This window comes from Anarhichas minor, unplaced genomic scaffold, assembly GCF_050575085.1.
Source record: "Anarhichas minor isolate MPS153535 unplaced genomic scaffold, ASM5057508v1 ptg000081l, whole genome shotgun sequence".
In the NCBI taxonomy this organism is placed as follows: Eukaryota; Metazoa; Chordata; class Actinopteri; order Perciformes; family Anarhichadidae; genus Anarhichas; species Anarhichas minor.
In genome coordinates, this window is record NW_027466527.1 from 338,130 (window position 1) to 356,551 (window position 18,422).

General features: G+C 47.2%; 1 protein-coding gene across 7 annotated transcripts in view; it reads right to left on the reverse strand.

Moving 5' to 3' along the window:
- Positions 1 to 18,422, reverse strand: part of herc2 (HECT and RLD domain containing E3 ubiquitin protein ligase 2) — a 62,199-nt gene that overhangs the window by 22,199 nt on the left and 21,578 nt on the right. For 4 of the 7 annotated variants that reach the window (XR_012949548.1, XM_076081549.1, XM_076081548.1 and 1 more), the window contains exons 26-58: positions 17,688 to 17,838; positions 17,385 to 17,599; positions 16,687 to 16,819; positions 15,991 to 16,118; positions 15,442 to 15,637; positions 15,225 to 15,358; positions 14,744 to 14,920; positions 14,050 to 14,186; positions 10,865 to 11,016; positions 10,591 to 10,782; positions 9,929 to 10,116; positions 9,644 to 9,836; positions 8,451 to 8,633; positions 8,174 to 8,358; positions 7,186 to 7,333; positions 6,900 to 7,096; positions 6,390 to 6,620; positions 6,166 to 6,304; positions 5,802 to 5,948; positions 5,392 to 5,534; positions 4,355 to 4,622; positions 4,112 to 4,254; positions 3,876 to 3,974; positions 3,604 to 3,772; positions 3,377 to 3,502; positions 2,646 to 2,754; positions 2,420 to 2,559; positions 1,991 to 2,181; positions 1,782 to 1,887; positions 1,438 to 1,529; positions 1,164 to 1,339; positions 717 to 828; positions 33 to 114 (exon numbers count right to left, since the gene is read on the reverse strand). Coding sequence is in view for 6 of the 7 variants with exons in the window: in XM_076081549.1 (XP_075937664.1) it covers positions 33 to 114; positions 717 to 828; positions 1,164 to 1,339; positions 1,438 to 1,529; positions 1,782 to 1,887; positions 1,991 to 2,181; positions 2,420 to 2,559; positions 2,646 to 2,754; positions 3,377 to 3,502; positions 3,604 to 3,772; positions 3,876 to 3,974; positions 4,112 to 4,254; positions 4,355 to 4,622; positions 5,392 to 5,534; positions 5,802 to 5,948; positions 6,166 to 6,304; positions 6,390 to 6,620; positions 6,900 to 7,096; positions 7,186 to 7,333; positions 8,174 to 8,358; positions 8,451 to 8,633; positions 9,644 to 9,836; positions 9,929 to 10,116; positions 10,591 to 10,782; positions 10,865 to 11,016; positions 14,050 to 14,186; positions 14,744 to 14,920; positions 15,225 to 15,358; positions 15,442 to 15,637; positions 15,991 to 16,118; positions 16,687 to 16,819; positions 17,385 to 17,599; positions 17,688 to 17,838 (5,182 nt within the window). In the remaining variant the exon portion in view is untranslated. The remainder of the gene's footprint in view (positions 1 to 32; positions 115 to 716; positions 829 to 1,163; positions 1,340 to 1,437; positions 1,530 to 1,781; positions 1,888 to 1,990; positions 2,182 to 2,419; positions 2,560 to 2,645; positions 2,755 to 3,376; positions 3,503 to 3,603; positions 3,773 to 3,875; positions 3,975 to 4,111; positions 4,255 to 4,354; positions 4,623 to 5,391; positions 5,535 to 5,801; positions 5,949 to 6,165; positions 6,305 to 6,389; positions 6,621 to 6,899; positions 7,097 to 7,185; positions 7,334 to 8,173; positions 8,359 to 8,450; positions 8,634 to 9,643; positions 9,837 to 9,928; positions 10,117 to 10,590; positions 10,783 to 10,864; positions 11,017 to 14,049; positions 14,187 to 14,743; positions 14,921 to 15,224; positions 15,359 to 15,441; positions 15,638 to 15,990; positions 16,119 to 16,686; positions 16,820 to 17,384; positions 17,600 to 17,687; positions 17,839 to 18,422) is intronic. The other 3 variants (XM_076081550.1, XM_076081546.1, XM_076081547.1) reach the window with 2 other exon arrangements.

The window sequence follows — 18,422 nt, forward strand, 5'->3', positions numbered from 1 at the left end:
TACAGAAAACTCCAATGACATACATCACCAACCTGCAAAGAGGCTTTTTGAACCGCCGGCTACTTGCACCACATTGAGAGCAGAGAGCGTTTCAGAGAAGGACGGGACCTTGATCTGAGGAAAGACACAAACCAGAGTGATGAGAGACGCAGCAGCTTCAGAGCTGGTTACTCTTTAGGACACATCCTCTCATGAGCTTATCAATGAGTACAGATACATAATCAATACGACAACACTGGACTGAGTGGCAGGTCTGATAAACTGGAAGTAAGTCTGTTAAGATCTGTATTCGATTGTGACGGGAACTGAGAACCGGTTCCTTGAAATGTCTTCATGACTGTGGCCTTCTCTCACCGATGCACGATGACGTAACGCCACATGCACGCTGTATCGTGTTTCAGTGCGTCTGGTACTAATAAAAGCCTGGCGGGACACACCCTGCTGTTTACCTGATCATGCAACATTGTGAACAACACATCTGTGTTGACATCAGCAGGAGGAGAGACAGTTAGCTGTTAGCTGTTAGCAGCCAGCACAGTATTTCCATTGCATGCTACTTTATACTTCTACTTTACTACATTTAAAAAGGGAAATAATGCACCGTTTCCTCCACTACATTAACGTTAGCTATAGAAACACGTTTCTCTTCATATGTGAAGCTCACACTAAAGCTCTATGGAGAGGACTTAAGACATCAAATAAACAACAAGCTGCACCTTGGAGCCCTTGAGTCCTCCCAGCTGGTCCTTGTCGTTCAGGCCCCACACAAACACTTTGGTCCTGATGGTCGCTGAAGACTCCAAACCTGAAGACTTCTTCCGAGCGAGACTGAAGGAAACACACAGAGAGGTCCTGGATAAGAATTCACTTCATCTTCATCTTAATGCTCTCGTCGCGATTGTTGGAAGATTAAAAAGAAACACACAGCCATGTTTAAGTAAACATCGCTGTATAGCTCATGTAATAGTTCAAACGCAGGAAGAGGAGGAGGAGGAGGAGGAGGAGGAGACACTGCTGCTGTCGGGAGCTCAGCTCTCCTCGTCCCTCCGGAGCTCCGACTGCAGGTCCAAGGCTGCGACCCGGTGGCCCCGATGACGAGCATTCAGAATAACTATATAGAAACAGACCATCTCTGAAACATTTGCTCCTTCGTCCCTTCATACCTCCCAGTAGTGGTTTTGTCATCCTCCTCTTCCTCATTGTCAGATGCCAGGAAGGGGACGGTGGCCAGGTCTTCGTACTCCGCTCGGATGCGTCCAACGATGCCGAGCCCGTGAATCTTACAGTCGATACCGGAGCTGCGGCACTGCTTGATGGAGACCTCGAGGTATCTGTGATACTGGAGGGGGAGAGACATTATTATCATATTATTATTATTAAAACACAAGCTTCTGAAGGTAATAAACAATGATTAGAACCGCGTCTCAGTCAACTGACCTCGATGCAGTCACTGAGGAGAAGGATGGTGGTGTCGGTGGGATTGATGTTAATCGTCTTCAGCTCGATCAAGTTGTTCAAAGAGCTTCCACCTGAATATGAAGAAGAGATATTACTGCTGAGAAACACCACGTTGTTCACACAAGAGGAGCAAACAGAAGAATATAAACATTATTATGAACTTATTATAGGATCGGAGGTTCGATGTCCAAAATCAAACAAAAACAACTCACACGCTTCCCAACATTGAAGCCAAATGCAGCCAAAACCATCTAATAATGTTAAATGTAAAAAGGTCCCGAGTGACGCAAAAGGGTTAGAAGAAGCAGAATGATGAAACTCGCCTGACACCACCACCAGTGAGGGCATGTAGCTGCTGTCTGCCGGATCCACCACCATCTTCAGCCTGTGCACCAGGACGTCTGGGAAGAGCTCCAGACGGACCCAGTGCTGTGGAGAGAAAGAATGGAAGAATCAGAGTCAGGTGATGCTTCAGAACCTTAAATCACAGCCAAACTAAACAGACTTATGAGTATGAAATTCAATCTCCTGCCTTTCCCTGCGAGCCGGAGGACTGCCAGCACTGATCGCTGCAGTCGATGAGGCGCGCCGCCTGGTTCACGGAGGACGACACGCTGAGGCTCTTGACGGCTCGCGACCAATCGTCGATCAGCATCCCGCGCTGGCTGCTCTGGTGCTTCTTCAGCTGCTTTCCTGAGCGGCCGGAGAACGCTGGAGACTGGCCTGAATGTGGAGGAGAGACGGGTTTACACACACAAGCCTGAACAGCTCTAGACGTCACATTTAATCCGTGCTTCATGATGAAGTCATGAACCGGCTACGTGACCGCGGTGAAATCTGAGCATCTACAGCTGAGAACTCTTTCGACACGGACAAGTCCAGACCTGATTCTCTGGAGTTCATGCGAGTAAAATGGCTTCAGAAACATCACAGATGCATTGTGGGTGAGCGTGCGACTAACCCGGCTCGTTGATTCTGCCGAAGGAGTGTCTGGTGTTGTGTTTGCGGGTCTTGAAGCAGTTGTCACAGAAGTCGAAGTCGTCGCAGTTCCTGCATTTGAATCTGGGGCCGTTTATGGGGAACATCTGACAGCCGTCACACCTGCAGACCACACGGGTTTCATGTCAACGACGCGTTGAGATACGCAGCGGCTTAACATCAGACAGAAAGCTTCAACACATTCAGACCTCACTCCAGGGTGAACACTGGGCACCAGCTCCATCTCAGACAGCAGGCCGGTCCAGTGGGACTGCTGAGGGAAGTCCACGATCACATCCTTCCCATTGGCACTGAAAGCTAAACCACAACATTTACACCGTTAGAACAGAAGATTAAACAGCCAACGACATCACTAACGGAGGAGTCTGGTCAGATTGTGAACAGCAGAAAAAGTAAAGAAACGGTTATCGTTCTGAATAGTTTGATCGGTGATATAAAAGGCAGATCAGATGACCCAAAACACACGAGACAAGTTCTCTTCATGCTGCTGAAAGAGTTTCACTGGAGGTGTGAGTCGTGTCTTTAAAGCCAAAGGAAGGTCTGAGTAATGAGGCGTTTTACTTACAGCCGCACTGAAGGACCTCTGTGTGAAAGAGGCTGATAGTTTGCACATGTTGCTCGACAATTAATAAACAGTTGTCAACACATACTTCCCCATCGCTCTTCATTTTAATACTTCTTATGCAGTGTTGTTAAGAATAGTTGGGTTTTATGGCCGGGCACGCACCAGCGTTAAGCTGCATTAACTTAAGACTAGTTCAATAAATAACAATAGTTCATTAAGAATAGTTAAATGAATAAATAATGGTCCACAATAAATAGAAGGTGATCAGAGCTCGGTATCGGCTGGCACTGTTTCCGGTGATCTGAGCAGCGTTGAGTGAAGATCAATTTGAAAAGGCTTCAGAGAGCAGCTTACCTTTCACCACCCCGACACTCCTGTGAGTGACGGAGCCCCATTTGTACTTGGGTGTGGTGACGGAGGGCTTCACTCTCACTTTGTCACCGATCTTTATATGAGAGGGAGAACTTTGAGGTGGAAATCCTGGAAAAAGTCAAAGAAAAGACCCAAAACATGTGAAACGGTGAAGAGAACAACAACCGCCACTCGCTCTCCTCGCCATCATCAGAACCGTGTGCGCTCACCGAGCAGCTCGATGTGGATGTAGCGGACCCAGTAGGTTCCTCCTTTCTGCTGCCAGTCACACTGCACATTTAAGTCGTGAAGCCCGTCCCGGTCCAGCTTGATCACTTTCCCGACATCTCCGTCGAACACTTCCTCGTACGTTCTGCAGCACTTCACCATCATGCCCACCTGCAGAGCAGTCGGGGATCGGTCACATCACAGTAAATGATATTGATGTTGTGGAACAGACTACCTTCTTTCCTTCATCAAAGGAAAAGGCTGCGTCTCTTACCTGGATGTTCTCTCTCACGTACACAGCGTAGTCGTCGTTGCTTTGGAAATCCGATCTCTTCTTGAATGTCTGGCTCTCAGTCACCACCGCACCTGGAGGCTGATGACACACAACGCTCTTATTAATCATGTCATCAGGACCATCTGACAGACCAGTGACTCCCTTATTATTATTATTGTTGTTGTTGTTGTTGTGGAGGGAATAAAAAAAAAAAAAAAAAGAGGACAGAAATGTACCACGGGGAACGTGGGCTCGGCCTCCTCCAGCTCCTCCAGCACCTCCTCATCAGAGTATTCATCGGACACGGTGTCGGCGTCCGACACCTCGGTGACCTGAATGTCTGGATGGTCCAGCAGCCAGCCCACCAGAGCCTCCACACCTGACCGAGACACTCAATTATGTACGTCTCAGGTATGAAAATCACATTGTGAGTTTTAGCTAGAGGGGAAATTCAGGACTGTGTCACAGTGAACTCTTACCTGGGACACCAGAGGCGCTGCCCGTCGTTCCAGACAGCGACTTCAAGGCAAACTCGACGTTTTTCCGCGGGAACCCCATGTCCATGAGCTGGAGGACGATGGGTAAGGGAGGCACGGGGGAGGTCTTCTGCTTCTTCTGTTTGGGGGGTCGGACGTGTTGTACAGTGACGGGCGTGGTGGCCTCGCTGGAGCTGCTCTCCTCAAACAGCGGCGAGGACGGGTGGGCGGATTCCACAGCGAGGTACTGACACACTGCCAGAGCTGCAGCCTACAGAAACACCGACACCACACAGGTCACGCTGAGGCCAACGCCAACACACCAGCTCTCCGAGGCTTCACCCACATCAAGGCGTTTCGTCTGTTCTCTCACTCGTAGCTCTGCTGGAGGCTGAAGTCTGTCGTACTGGAGAGCTTTTATGCTTTTGTTCCTTTACAGTTTGTGTGAACTTTACAATAGTTGAGCAGAACAAAATAAGCATTAATAAGAAAAGGAAAGTCCTCTGTTTTGTGTCCGTCGTCTTCCTGAAAGCCTCAAACCGTGACTTCAGACGTCGCTCCATAGGTCTGATAACGCAGCTGGACACGCCGCTCGCTCATCGCTCCAATAACAGCTGCTTCCTCCGCATGTTGGCAGGAGTAGAATTAAATAAATGCAGAATTTAACTGAACAGCTGCTAGTAAAGACAACAAGGTTCAGTTATCCATGTTGAATTAACCTGCTAGTCGATCGGAGGCGGATGTTTGTTTTCTTCTGTCTGCGTGACCAATCAGAGAAGGACACGTCATGACTGATGAGACAGGAAGTGAGCATTGGTGTTTTCGTCATCGTCACTACGACACAACCCCAGAGTTTATAAACTAACACGCCGTCAGCAGCATTTTGAAACATCTGTTTTAGTGTCTCTAGTCGTGAGGACGCTCGGACTAAACGTAGCAAAAGAAATGTGTTTTAAAACTGAAAGGTTTTGAAAGGTGTGGACGCAGCCTAACGTATGCAATAACACAACGCTGACACAGAGCGAGGCCCATGGACTCACCTCCATCTCCTGCTTGTCAAAGATGGCTTTGATGGGTGAGGGCTGGGTGGCAGCAGACAGCAGCTGCTGCAGCAGGATCAGTGGAGGCAGAGGACCCTCAGGGGACAGGTCTCCCACATCAGGAGAGGACACCACCGGGTCCTCTGCAAAACAAACAACACAGAGGGGTCATGAGAAGGACCCAAACAGAACCGACAAAGATAACAGCAGAATAAAGTTCTGATAATGAAGGAATGGACACACAGGAGCCGCTAGGCTGCATCAAAAGAGTTTGTGCTAACTGTGCAAACACAGCTCATCTTCAGAACTGAACCAAAAGGCCACAATAACTACATGTTGTCCATCCTGAGACCGCCACATAGAAAACTGGAGTAAGCAGCAAAGACTCTCCTGACCCTTCACTGTCTTACCGCTGGGGTTGGGTCCGATGTCCAGAACGGCTGCTTGTGAGAGGATCTGTCTGAGTTTGTCCTGGTGAGAGAGCAGAGCCCGTCCTGCCTTCAGAATGTACAGCCTCAGCTGCTGGCAGCGCAGCAGGTGGACGTCCACCTGGTCGGCTGGAGACACGAGAGGTTTGATTAAATCTACTGGAGCACGAAACCAAACATCCTGCGCAGACCGAAAGCTTCTCACGTCGTGGTTATTTGTAAAGAAGAATCATTCATCTTAGAAAGAAGGTTGTTATCGTCAGGGCACTTTGACAGACATTAGTCTAAATACTCACTTGTTTTCTATTTGATATGATATTCATGAGCCTCTCGTGGTTCTCTTTACCTGTGAGCCCTCGACTGACGGACTTCTTCATGCGTTGTTTCTCAAGTTTGCTTCCAGCCAGACTGACCAGCTGAGCCCAGACCACCAGCATGGGCTCAGAGAAGGGAAGGTTCTGCACGCTGAAGGACACGGCGGGCAGCTACGGGAAACCACCACCACAGAAGAAGACAATCAGTATTTCATTGGTCTGACGTACAGATGTGAGCATCCAAACACTTCCGTACCGGTTTGAGATGGCCGAGCAAGCAAACCCTGCTGGTCCTCATCTCGTGAAACTGGACGGTGATTCGTCCTTTCGGGGTGATGCGAGTGACGGTTCCCTCTCCGTATTCCTCGTGGACGACTTGGCCTCCGAGTCTGAGGCGCCCATCGATTCCTCCAATGACCGCCATCACCGCCATCAGACTGCCCACTCGAGGAGCGTCAGAGTCAGGGAAATACTCCTCCAGGAAGCACTGAGAGAGAGAGGGGGGGGGGGATAGAGAGACAGAGACACAGAGAGAGAGAGGGGGAGGGGGAGAGAGAGACAGAGACAGAGACAGAGAGAGGGGGAGGGGGAGAGACAGAGAGAGACAGAGAGAGAGACACACAGAGAGAGAGAGGAGACGTTTTATCAAGAAGGCCAGAATAAAAGCACTAATGTGAGTTAAAGCGACAGTAGTCACATCGACGACTAACATGGTCACACACACACTAACTGAACCTAAAAAGCTTAGATAATAGATAACGCTCACTGCTTCAGACTGGCAGCCTGCCATCACGTCTCCGATGGAGCTGAGCTGAGTGTTGATGTAATTGTTGATCATGCCGTTCCATTGGTTGAGAGCGTGCAGAGTACGCAGCACAGAAACGATCTCCTCCGCCAGCGTGCTGCTGTGAGTGGCTGTGAGAGACGCCTGGGGGCGGGACTTCCTCCTTCGCAGGGAACCCTCTGTGCAGAGGAAGCAGCAGCTTAACAACACATGTTAAAAAAGCATGATGTTTTTAAAGGAGAGACCAGAGTATGATTGGTGACTGTACCTCTGAGTAGCGGCAGGTCTGAGGAGCAGGTGCTGAGGAGGATTCCCAGGAAGTTGAACAACTTCTCCACCAGGAACTTCATGTCCTGAGAGCGCTCCGTCTTGTCCCACGAGGGCAGGACGGCCTGAAGGAGACGAAGCGCCAGGATCTGGAAAAAAAACAAGTTTTTTATAAATAATCCTCAGACAACAAAACTCAATCAGTTCACTGAGAATGTTCCTCATCCAGCATCCGTAGCTAAACCAACGAAAAATACTAACGCAGCGTAGTTCGTAGACATTTCACAGAATCATTTTGTAAGTTATCCACGAAATCATGAATGAGGAAGTATAAAAGTCCAACAAACGGTGATCGCTCCTCGTGTGAAACAAGTCACGTGACTTGTGTAATGTAGTTACAGCTCATCCGTTGGTTATTTTAACCCAAATGACCATCTCGCCCTAAACCGCACTAAGTTGTTTCCTTTTAGATCCACGATCACGGTTTTTTCTAAAAATAATTTATTGTTTTTGTCACTTCAACCGCCCTGAAGTCTGTAAACCATCACATCTACTAAACGTTACACTTTGACTTTGTTTTAGTAATTTACAAGGAAATAAAATATTAAAACTAATCTCTTTATTATTATTATTATTATTATTAATGCTGTATAATAATGTGTTTATAGCTCATGTTAGAAGTTAAACAGCTCATAATTCATCTCTAATATCTGTTTTATATTAACGTGAAAACATCTCCTTCAAACTACTGGATTTATTCAAGTTTATCACCAAAACTACATTTTACAGACGACACGTGAGAACACATCATGATAACATTATAATGTACCTTCAGCCAGTACTCATGTTCAGTGAGCAGAGCCTGAAGGCATCATGATGTACCTTCAGCCAGTACTCATGTTCAGTGAGCAGAGCCTGGATTTACTCTCTGATGGTTAACATTAAACCGTGTCGTTGATTTGAGTTTCACGACGCGGTAACCGTCCCACCTGTCTCTGCAGAGTGACGGCGTTGAAGGACTGGTGTCCCTCTACGATCCGGATGAGCAGGCCGATCCACGCGGAGGTGCTGAGCGTGCTGCACATCTGGGGCATGAGAGCGATGCTGCGTATGAAGCCCAGCGTGGACCAGCTCCTGTGCTGCTCCCGAGAGACCAGCCTGTGGGAGTGACAGCCTGACAGCAACGAGGACAAGTCAGATTTAGAACAAAGTAATCATCTAAAAACTAGAAGAAGAGACTCTGTACCACCGTGGCGGTTCAGCTACCTGACTTGTCGTTGGCTCCGCTCTCCACCAGCGTCCTCAGGAGTCCACAGAGGGTCCGGGTGGCGTCGGTCTGCAGCACCTCTGCATAGATCCCAGCTGTTAGAGACAACGTCTTCAGCAGGTTCACTGTGCTGGTCAGCATCATCGCTGTCGGGTGGCTGCTCTTCTCCATCAGCTCACCTTCTAGGATGAACACAGGACTTTTGTTATATCTTAGTCAGTCTTCAGAGTGCTTTGTTACAGTTTGTTTGTTAGGGCCCGGTAAGATGTAGCTACAGACACACACAGAACACACGGCTGGAGAACAAAGGACCATAATGATGAAATCTCTTTTCATCAGACCCGAACAGCTCTATGGTTGAAAGGCTTTTGATCTGCTACAATATTTAAACAATGTTCTTGTCATTTAATTCTATAAAACCAGACTTCATGTGAGAAACAACGCGGTTTAAGCTCAACGTTCACTTTCTGTGCTTTAGCTTCATGAGAGTTAACGGAGCTTCATGTCGGCTCTTTCTTCAGCAGTGATTATATTATTAGAGGAGCGACGGTGACTGATGATGAAATGATTAACAGTCAACAGACCATTGGCCATAATTCAGACTTTAACAGTTGAGGCACTCAAATACCGGCACACTGGTAATAAGAATGTGACATCATACACTGTGATGTAATGTGAACGCTGTGGAGGAGGACTCGCCGTCCAGGAGGTTATGGTTTCATTCTGCTAATCGACAAATTCTAGAATGAAAATGAAAGTAGTTTAAATATTAGAAACGTGCTCACAGATAAACCCGACTTCAGTTTCATGCTCCATTGAGCTTCATCCAACCTGGAGAACCGGGTTAACCCAACTGGTAAACAGCAGCTCTGCTACAGCTGACAGAACCTGGTGCGCCGACAGAACGTTCCGGGTAAAACTCTCGCTCCAGATTTTCTGTTCCACGTGTGAGAGAAGTGGACTCGAACAGACGTTTGGGTCACGAAGCGCAACGGAAGATAACCGAACGGTTCCATACAAATACACACCGTTACACTCCGATATGTTGCAGCTGAAAAACTGAAGTTAAGTTACGTTCATTATTCGTTCATTCATTCACCAGGCGACACTGTTTCAGGTTAGCTCTTCACCGCTCCTTTAGTTTAGGATACTAACGCTGCCGGTTGGTACTGAGCCAGTGTTGTGAACCGACCTGTGTCATCCTCCGTGTCAGAGTCCTCGGTCGGGGGCTGGGCTGCCGGTGGCGGCTCCGCCAGCTTCAGGTCATATTTGCCCTCTTTGCCCATCCTGTAGGAGTTGGTGCTGCTGGTATCCCACTGGACCCTGATCCAACCATCCTCTCCCAGCTCCCCGATGACCCGGCCGAGACCCGGTGCCGGACCGTCCTGGACAGAACATGCACGAGGGTCACATGCTAAACATTTTTCCTCCTCTGCTTTACGTGGTACCAACGTGACTGTCGAATGGATCCACGTACCTGATCGCCCCACTTCCAGTCGACCCCCCTCATGACCCGGGTGCCTATCTTCATCATGGAAGCCAGCTCGGGGCCCGAGGCGGGTAGGGGGGTCGGGGCCGCTTCCTTTCTGGACTCCTCCAGTACTGTAGCGGAGCCTCCGTGTGCACATAAACTCAGGTCCTCCTCACTGCTGTCTGTGCTGGGCCCTGGAGACACGACGACAGGAGACACAAACACCTCCGTCCATAAACGAGTGCAGACGTAGAGGACTGTAATGGATCCGTGAGCCGTACTGAGCCCCCTCACAGATTATCGTTAACCATCAGAGTGTAAATAAAGTTCTACTGACGATGGTTATTACTCCAATATTCAGTAAAACGTGTTTCTAGTCTCTGATAATGTTTAAAAAACTCTATAAGTTAGTATAACAAAGTAAAAGTGTAAAATGTAGTATTTTGATAGTTTCTTGACTTCAGAGCGTTGAAGTGATTTTAGGGACGGTGGTGATCCTGTAGACCAGCTGCTGTAATCACACATTAAAGGATCTGTATCTGTTAATATGGATCATCAGCGATCGACGGCAAAAAACACGATCGAGGATCTTTTTTCTTTTGTGCTGATCCGAACTGTGACTGTTATGCACTCGTCCGGGTCGCCTGTATGTACTGGACGGTACTCACCTATGAGCCGGAGGATACTCTGTGTGAGGGCCAACAGGCCCGAGTTGAGTAGGAGGCTGAGGCTGTTGGACCCGTGTTTCAGGGACAGCATGTGGACCATGGCCAGAAGGAAGCGGGCTTGAGGAATGGTGCCAAGACTCGGTCCTGCTGGGTTCTCATTGGTGATGGTCTGCAATGGAACCGGCTGCACGCCTGCGTACAAACACCGAGTTAGTCCGTGTGGAGGAATAAGTGTATTGTACAGGGAGCAGACACGCAACTACACACCACTCACCGAGCTCTTTGAAGCGGACGCCGGCCTCCAGCAGGATGTTGCGGACGTTCTGGATGGCCCAGGAGTACAACTTGCCGAAGGTCACCTCCAACAGCATGCGGTTGAAGGGGGGGATCAGATCCACGTCCTTCAGGCAGTCAGACAGCGGCTCTCTGAAAAACACCACCATGAGACCACAACACGGAGGCTACAACAGACAGCAGGTCTCTAAAAACACCACCATGAGACCACAACACGGAGGCTACAACAGACAGCAGGTCTCTAAAAACACCACCATGAGACCACAACACGGAGGCTACAACAGACAGCAGGTCTCTAAAAACACCACCATGAGACCACAACACGGAGACTACAACAGACAGCAGGTCTCTAAAAACACCACCATGAGACCACAACACAGAGACTACAACAGACAGCAGGTCTCTGAAAACACCACCATGAGACCACAACACAGAGACTACAACAGACAGCAGGTCTCTAAAAACACCACCATGAGACCACAACACGGAGGCTACAACAGACAGCAGGTCTCTAAAAACACCACCATGAGACCACAACACGGAGGCTACAACAGACAGCAGGTCTCTAAAAACACCACCATGAGACCACAACACCGAGACTACAACAGACAGCAGGTCTCTGAAAACACCACCATGAGACCACAACACGGAGACTACAACAGACAGCAGGTCTCTAAAAACACCACCATGAGACCACAACACAGAGACTACAACAGACAGCAGGTCTCTAAAAACACCACCATGAGACCACAACACGGAGGCTACAACAGACAGCAGGTCTCTAAAAACACCACCATGAGACCACAACACCGAGACTACAACAGACAGCAGGTCTCTGAAAACACCACCATGAGACCACAACACGGAGACTACAACAGACAGCAGGTCTCTAAAAACACCACCATGAGACCACAACACAGAGACTACAACAGACAGCAGGTCTCTGAAAACACCACCATGAGACCACAACACGGAGGCTACAACAGACAGCAGGTCTCTAAAAACACCACCATGAGACCACAACACAGAGACTACAACAGACAGCAGGTCTCTGAAAACACCACCATGAGACCACAACACGGAGACTACAACAGACAGCAGGTCTCTGAAAACACCACCATGAGACCACAACACGGAGACTACAACAGACAGCAGGTCTCTGAAAACACCACCATGAGACCACAACACGGAGGCTACAACAGACAGCAGGTCTCTAAAAACACCACCATGAGACCACAACACGGAGACTACAACAGACAGCAGGTCTCTAAAAACACCACCATGAGACCACAACACGGAGACTACAACAGACAGCAGGTCTCTAAAAACACCACCATGAGACCACAACACGGAGACTACAACAGACAGCAGGTCTCTGAAAACACCACCATGAGACCACAACACGGAGACTACAACAGACAGCAGGTCTCTGAAAACACCACCATGAGACCACAACACGGAGGCTACAACAGACAGCAGGTCTCTGAAAACACCACCATGAGACCACAACACGGAGACTACAACAGACAGCAGGTCTCTAAAAACACCACCATGAGACCACAACACGGAGGCTACAACAGACAGCAGGTCTCTAAAAACACCACCATGAGACCACAACACGGAGGCTACAACAGACAGCAGGTCTCTAAAAACACCACCATGAGACCACAACACGGAGGCTACAACAGACAGCAGGTCTCTGAAAACACCAACACCGAGACTACAACAGACAGCAGGTCTCTAAAAACACCACCATGAGACCACAACACGGAGACTACAACAGACAGCAGGTCTCTGAAAACACCACCATGAGACCACAACACGGAGACTACAACAGACAGCAGGTCTCTGAAAACACCACCATGAGACCACAACACCGAGACTACAACAGACAGCAGGTCTCTAAAAACACCACCATGAGACCACAACACGGAGACTACAACAGACAGCAGGTCTCTGAAAACACCACCATGAGACCACAACACGGAGACTACAACAGACAGCAGGTCTCTGAAAACACCACCATGAGACCACAACACGGAGGCTACAACAGACAGCAGGTCTCTGAAAACACCAACACCGAGACTACAACAGACAGCAGGTCTCTAAAAACACCACCATGAGACCACAACACGGAGGCTACAACAGACAGCAGGTCTCTGAAAACACCACCATGAGACCACAACACGGAGACTACAACAGACAGCAGGTCTCTGAAAACACCACCATGAGACCACAACACCGAGACTACCACAGACAGCAGGTCTCTAAAAACACCACCATGAGACCACAACACGGAGACTACAACAGACAGCAGGTCTCTGAAAACACCACCATGAGACCACAACACCGAGACTACAACAGACGGCAGGTCTCTGAAAACACCACCATGAGACCACAACACGGAGGCTACAACAGACAGCAGGTCTCTTAAAACACCACCATGAGACCACAACACGGAGACTACAACAGACAGCAGGTCTCTGAAAACACCACCATGAGACCACAACACGGAGACTACAACAGACAGCAGGTCTCTGAAAACACCACCATGAGACCACAACACGGAGGCTACAACAGACACTCACATTTAGCTTCAGCAGTCACACAAAATCACATGAACTGACAGCATCAATTATGATATTTTAAGACACCAACACCTGCGCCTCACTGGGACATGTTTTACTTTTTAATGTTTTGGTTGTGTAAATGTATATGGCATACATTTTGGCAAGAGTGTGTGTGTGTTGTTGGAAGTTGAACCTCAGGTGCTACAATAAACTGTGGAGCCGAGATACAGACGTTCAGACCCTGAAGGACATGAAAGTCAAATTAAAGCGTTCAAAAACGTTTGATCACAGTACAGGATTCATTACATCAGACTTCACATCTAGAGTCCTGACCTCTCAACTGTACCTGTTACTATCTCCACCAGATTTATCCATTTACTTGATTTATCTTCACATTCTGAAAATTAATGAATGTTTGGTAGTTATGATCAGGACTGATGTTGGTGAAATAATAACATTTAATTTCATGGCAGGTTTTTGACACCGAGGACATTCGAACCCTTTCAAAATAAGTTGCTAAGATATGAATTCACTTGACAGGATTGAAGGAACTCGTTCTTCTTTCTTGCCCATAGATCCCGAGCGGCTGACTCACCCGATGTTGGTTCCTTCTGGTACGACCCTCTGCCAGCCACAGAGCATCGCGTACTGCACGGACGGCAGCAGGAAGCTTTTAGAGGCCAACTTCAGCATGGTGTCGATTCCCTCCAGTCTCACCTCGGCTCTCTCCAGCTGCAGTCAAACAGAGTCCACATGTTTTTTCACGTAGAGTTCATCATGCACACGTCTTCAGGTCTTTTAGGGGATGAACCTACACAGTGTATGTGTTTATTGTGCTGAAGTTAAGTTCATAAAAGCTCCAAAGGAAGCGCACACAGACGTTTAGGATCAAGTAGACCAAAGTGTAGTTCATACTGTCACAAACTGATTCACTGATTAAAACACTTTTTACAAAGAAGAACAATTAGTTTTTATTAGCTTTAGAAACAGGAAGTCTTCAAAAAAAAAATTTGAGTAAATATTTATCAGCCAAATCAGAGAATAATGAAAACAACATTGAGGATAAAGGTCTTTGTTGGTGCTCAGAGGTCGCATGCCGTCTGCGGTATAAACAAAGCTTAATCTCAATTTCACCAATTTAATGTGGCTCAATGTCTCTGTCCTGGTGTGACGACCCTCTGGTGACTCATCAGAGTGAAAGAGGAAGTCAGTAAATGACATCTGGCGGTCCCCTTCATTTCGTCTTCTACTTTACCACGTTGACTCCTTAAGAAGTCAGTGACGCTCACCTGTTTGAGGAGACACTTCCTCATCTTCTCCACATCCAGCGGCTCCTCCTTCAGAGCGAACTCCACGATGGTGACCATGAGGCTGGACTGAGAGAAGACCCCGTGAACGCTGTGCTTCAGCCAGCGGTATTTCTGGACTCTGGCCACCGTGTTGAGAAGCGGATGCCATTTGTCCTGCTGGAAAGAAACAGAAACAACAACACAGGAATGTCAGACTGGACCGAAGACATTGTGACTGCCAACATACCTCTGCCTGTGATAAAAGATCTTCACATGTGAGAGACAGTTATCTCGTTAGTTATTCTTAAACTAAATGCAAATCAATACCAATCTGCATCCCTTTAAGGACTGGAGATTATATTTAACTGTCCGACAGACCTTTGAGAAGAAGCTGATTTAAGATCATAAAACTAAAAATGAACGCATGTATTTTTTTTTACATCCTGTGAAACGTTCCAATAATGAAGCTTCTTTAAAGCACCTTGGATGTCTTGCTGGTGGGTGACTTCCTGTCAGCAGGCGTGGGGCTGATGTGGACATTAAGCGCCTCCCCATTGGTCCCTTCATTCTCCAGCTTTGGCTCTTCTATGTCAGCAGACTCGGACTTCTTAGGCACTAAAACAACAACAACATTCAAAGTGAAGCAGAGCGAATCCCCATCACGTGTGCTGTAGTTCATGTGATTTTAAATGACCCACCTCTTTTTTTCCTGCGGTCCCGGATGAGTTTCTGGGTGATCCTCCTCCAGCGGGGCTGAGAGCTCAGCAGCTTCAGTTTGGACACGATGGAGAGGTCGTTGCTCACCGCCGGACGCAGCTCGTTGAACAGGAAGCGCAGACGCTCGATGACGGGGGCACACACCTCCTTGTAGGAGCGACCTTGTTCCTGATGAGTCTGAAGAAAACACGTCATTAAACGCTCACGTTTACTCTTTGTTTTCTCCTCCGTGTCTCAAGTTACACCTGCATGACATTAGTCTCAGAGTCTTTTATTATCAGGGACGGGTTATCGATACTAGAACTCTTCTTGATTCTGCTCATCGGATCAGTTCCTTATCGGTTCTTTTTGATTTTATTGAGAGAAAAAAAGATAATTCATTAAGAAAATAATCCACGTCTTTATTATTCTTGTATGTAAACAAATAGTCTTTCTTGAGCAGCAACACAAGAAGTTCTAACGTCTCTAAAACACATTCTCCGCTCAACAGTCCCTCGTCATGGTACACAAGCTATAAGCAGGAATCCTACCTTGATTAAAGAACACTTGGCCTGGTAGACCATGCGGCACACGTCAATCACAGATTTAGGGAGGGACCTCTGCTTCCCTTGGTCCACACCTAAGGCACACTGACTGACAAGTGAGAGGGCAATGTGGCCTGTGACAGGAAGAGAGAGAGAAGGGTAAATCAATTCAGATCAGAGAATATTAAAAGAGTTGGAGGATGAGGAGGTGAAGAAAGGAAAGATTTCAATGCTTCGTCTGATGACGGAGGCACTGAGAGACAAGTGAGAAAGAAAGTATTCAGGTGATCCATTTAATAAGTCTGATTGAAGGTGTTCTCTCTCCTGTGTTCATGACTCAACAGGTGAAAAGGATCCTTTATTTTAAGGTCCTTTCAATAAATCATTTCGTACGTCCTCGTGTTTTAAATAGAACTAAAAGCATTCACATTTCCTTCCAGTTTTACTTTCTCAGCCTGAAGGTTATGTAAATTAAAACTTACCTGAAAAGAAAACATGAATGCTTTTAGTCTTATTTAAAACATGAGGTGGTGGTGCACTTCTCCCTCTAGAGGCAGAAATGTGTATTACAACAACAAACGTGAAGATCATCTGACAAAACCTCAGGAACAAACTCCTGCCTCTCAGTGCTTCAACTGGTAACAATTAATAAATAAATAAAAACACATGTAAAAAGCAAAGTGAGCCAGAAGTATAGGTCACCGAGGTCCTGATGTTTGAGCAGGCAGCAGAGCAGCAGGCGGCCGACTTCCTCCACAGGGTGTTCGGGGGGGAAGGTGATGGGCGTGATGAGATGGTACTGCTTACAGCAGCGCTCGATTTGGCACAGGAAGTCCTACGACAAAAACAAGAAGATCAAGTGAGTGAATAGAACCTTCAGCTCCATGGCTGCTGGGGGTCTGTTCTGTTTGATCTCGAGTCAAAGACGATGTTCACATGCACAGTAATATCCCACTATTATTCATACACCTATGACAATATTCTGAATTTGACATGCTTCATGTAAACATCATATTGCGTTTGTATATTCTGAATGAGTTCTTGGATCACGTTGAGAGTAAAACATGTGTGACGTGTTGATATTGTTCATGTCTCCAGCTCATTCACTCTACGAGTCTCAGAGCGTTCTACTGCAGTTTGTGACGTCGTGCATTGAGGTAAAAAGAAAATCTTGGAAGAACAGTTTTACAAAACGGGAGCAACGTGCCCGCAGCTGCAGAATGAGGGAACATTTGAAATACTTACAGCAGGTTTGTAAAGGGAGCGTTTGATGCTAATGGAAGTGTGCACTGCTGCACGTAAACTGGAATATTCATCTTTATTAACCATGCAAACAGTCGAGTAGGAATTCTGCTAGAAACGTAATATTTTGTGCACGTAAACGCTGTTGTTGTCTGTACCTTCACAGTGTGGTCCTGAGTGTTGTTGTCAGCAATAGCCTGCAGGAAAGGCTGTGCGTGGTCGCTGAGGGTTATTCTCCGGGAGTAGAGTTTGGCCTTGTCCGGGGTGGTGCTACCCAGAGAGCTGCAGTGGTCTTCGTCCTTCTCTTCGTTGTAGTTGTAGTGGATCTGACTAGTCTGCAGGCCGCCAGAGAAAATAGACGACTGGAGCCATTCTGGGCAAAAGTAAAAATAAACGCTGTTTAAAATTGAAATTGAAAGAGTTTATTTCAAACCAAGTTGCTTTAAAATCCTTGAACCCACTGGCACATTCGATCTCCATGGGGGACAGCGGGGTGCTCTTGGCGAGGTAGGAGGCGTGGAGACCCAGCAGCAGCCCCAAGTTCCTCTCCGTGTCGATGAGCGGGGACGAGAGGCTGCTCAGGTCCGGAGTGGTGACCGTCTCCTGGTTCGGCTGTTTATGGTAAAAACACCACAACGTCAGACACCGGAACCACTTATGAAGAATTAAAAGTCATGTTAGAAACACTGGGTCGTTCTCAATTCACCATTTTGTGCGTCCTCGATTCCTTCAAGGGGCCGGGGAGCTATGAGCGAGGAAACAGTGTTTCCATTGAGATTCTGTGTTTCCAGGCGTATAAAGAGGAGTGACACACGGCTGGACTCTAATGTTACACATCCTTTTTGTTTTCACAAAGTATTTATTTAAGACGATCAAACTTTCTGTCCTCAGTTTGTGTCGCTCCTCGTCAGACTCTGTTCAGCTGATACTAATGTTTTATATTATTATAATCCTGACATCATGTTTACAAGTGAAAACATCAATCAGAACATTCAGCTCATATTAACTGTATTTCATGCTGTCATTTAGAAAGACAGGACTGTGTTTGTGTGAATATCATATCATATATGTCATTCTTTGTTATATTGTACTTTTCATACAAACATTTGTAGTGCTTCACACAATAAAATATATAAAGCCGATAATATGTGTGTGTGTTTGTTAAATAAAAGAATGTGTGACATCCGATCGTTCTC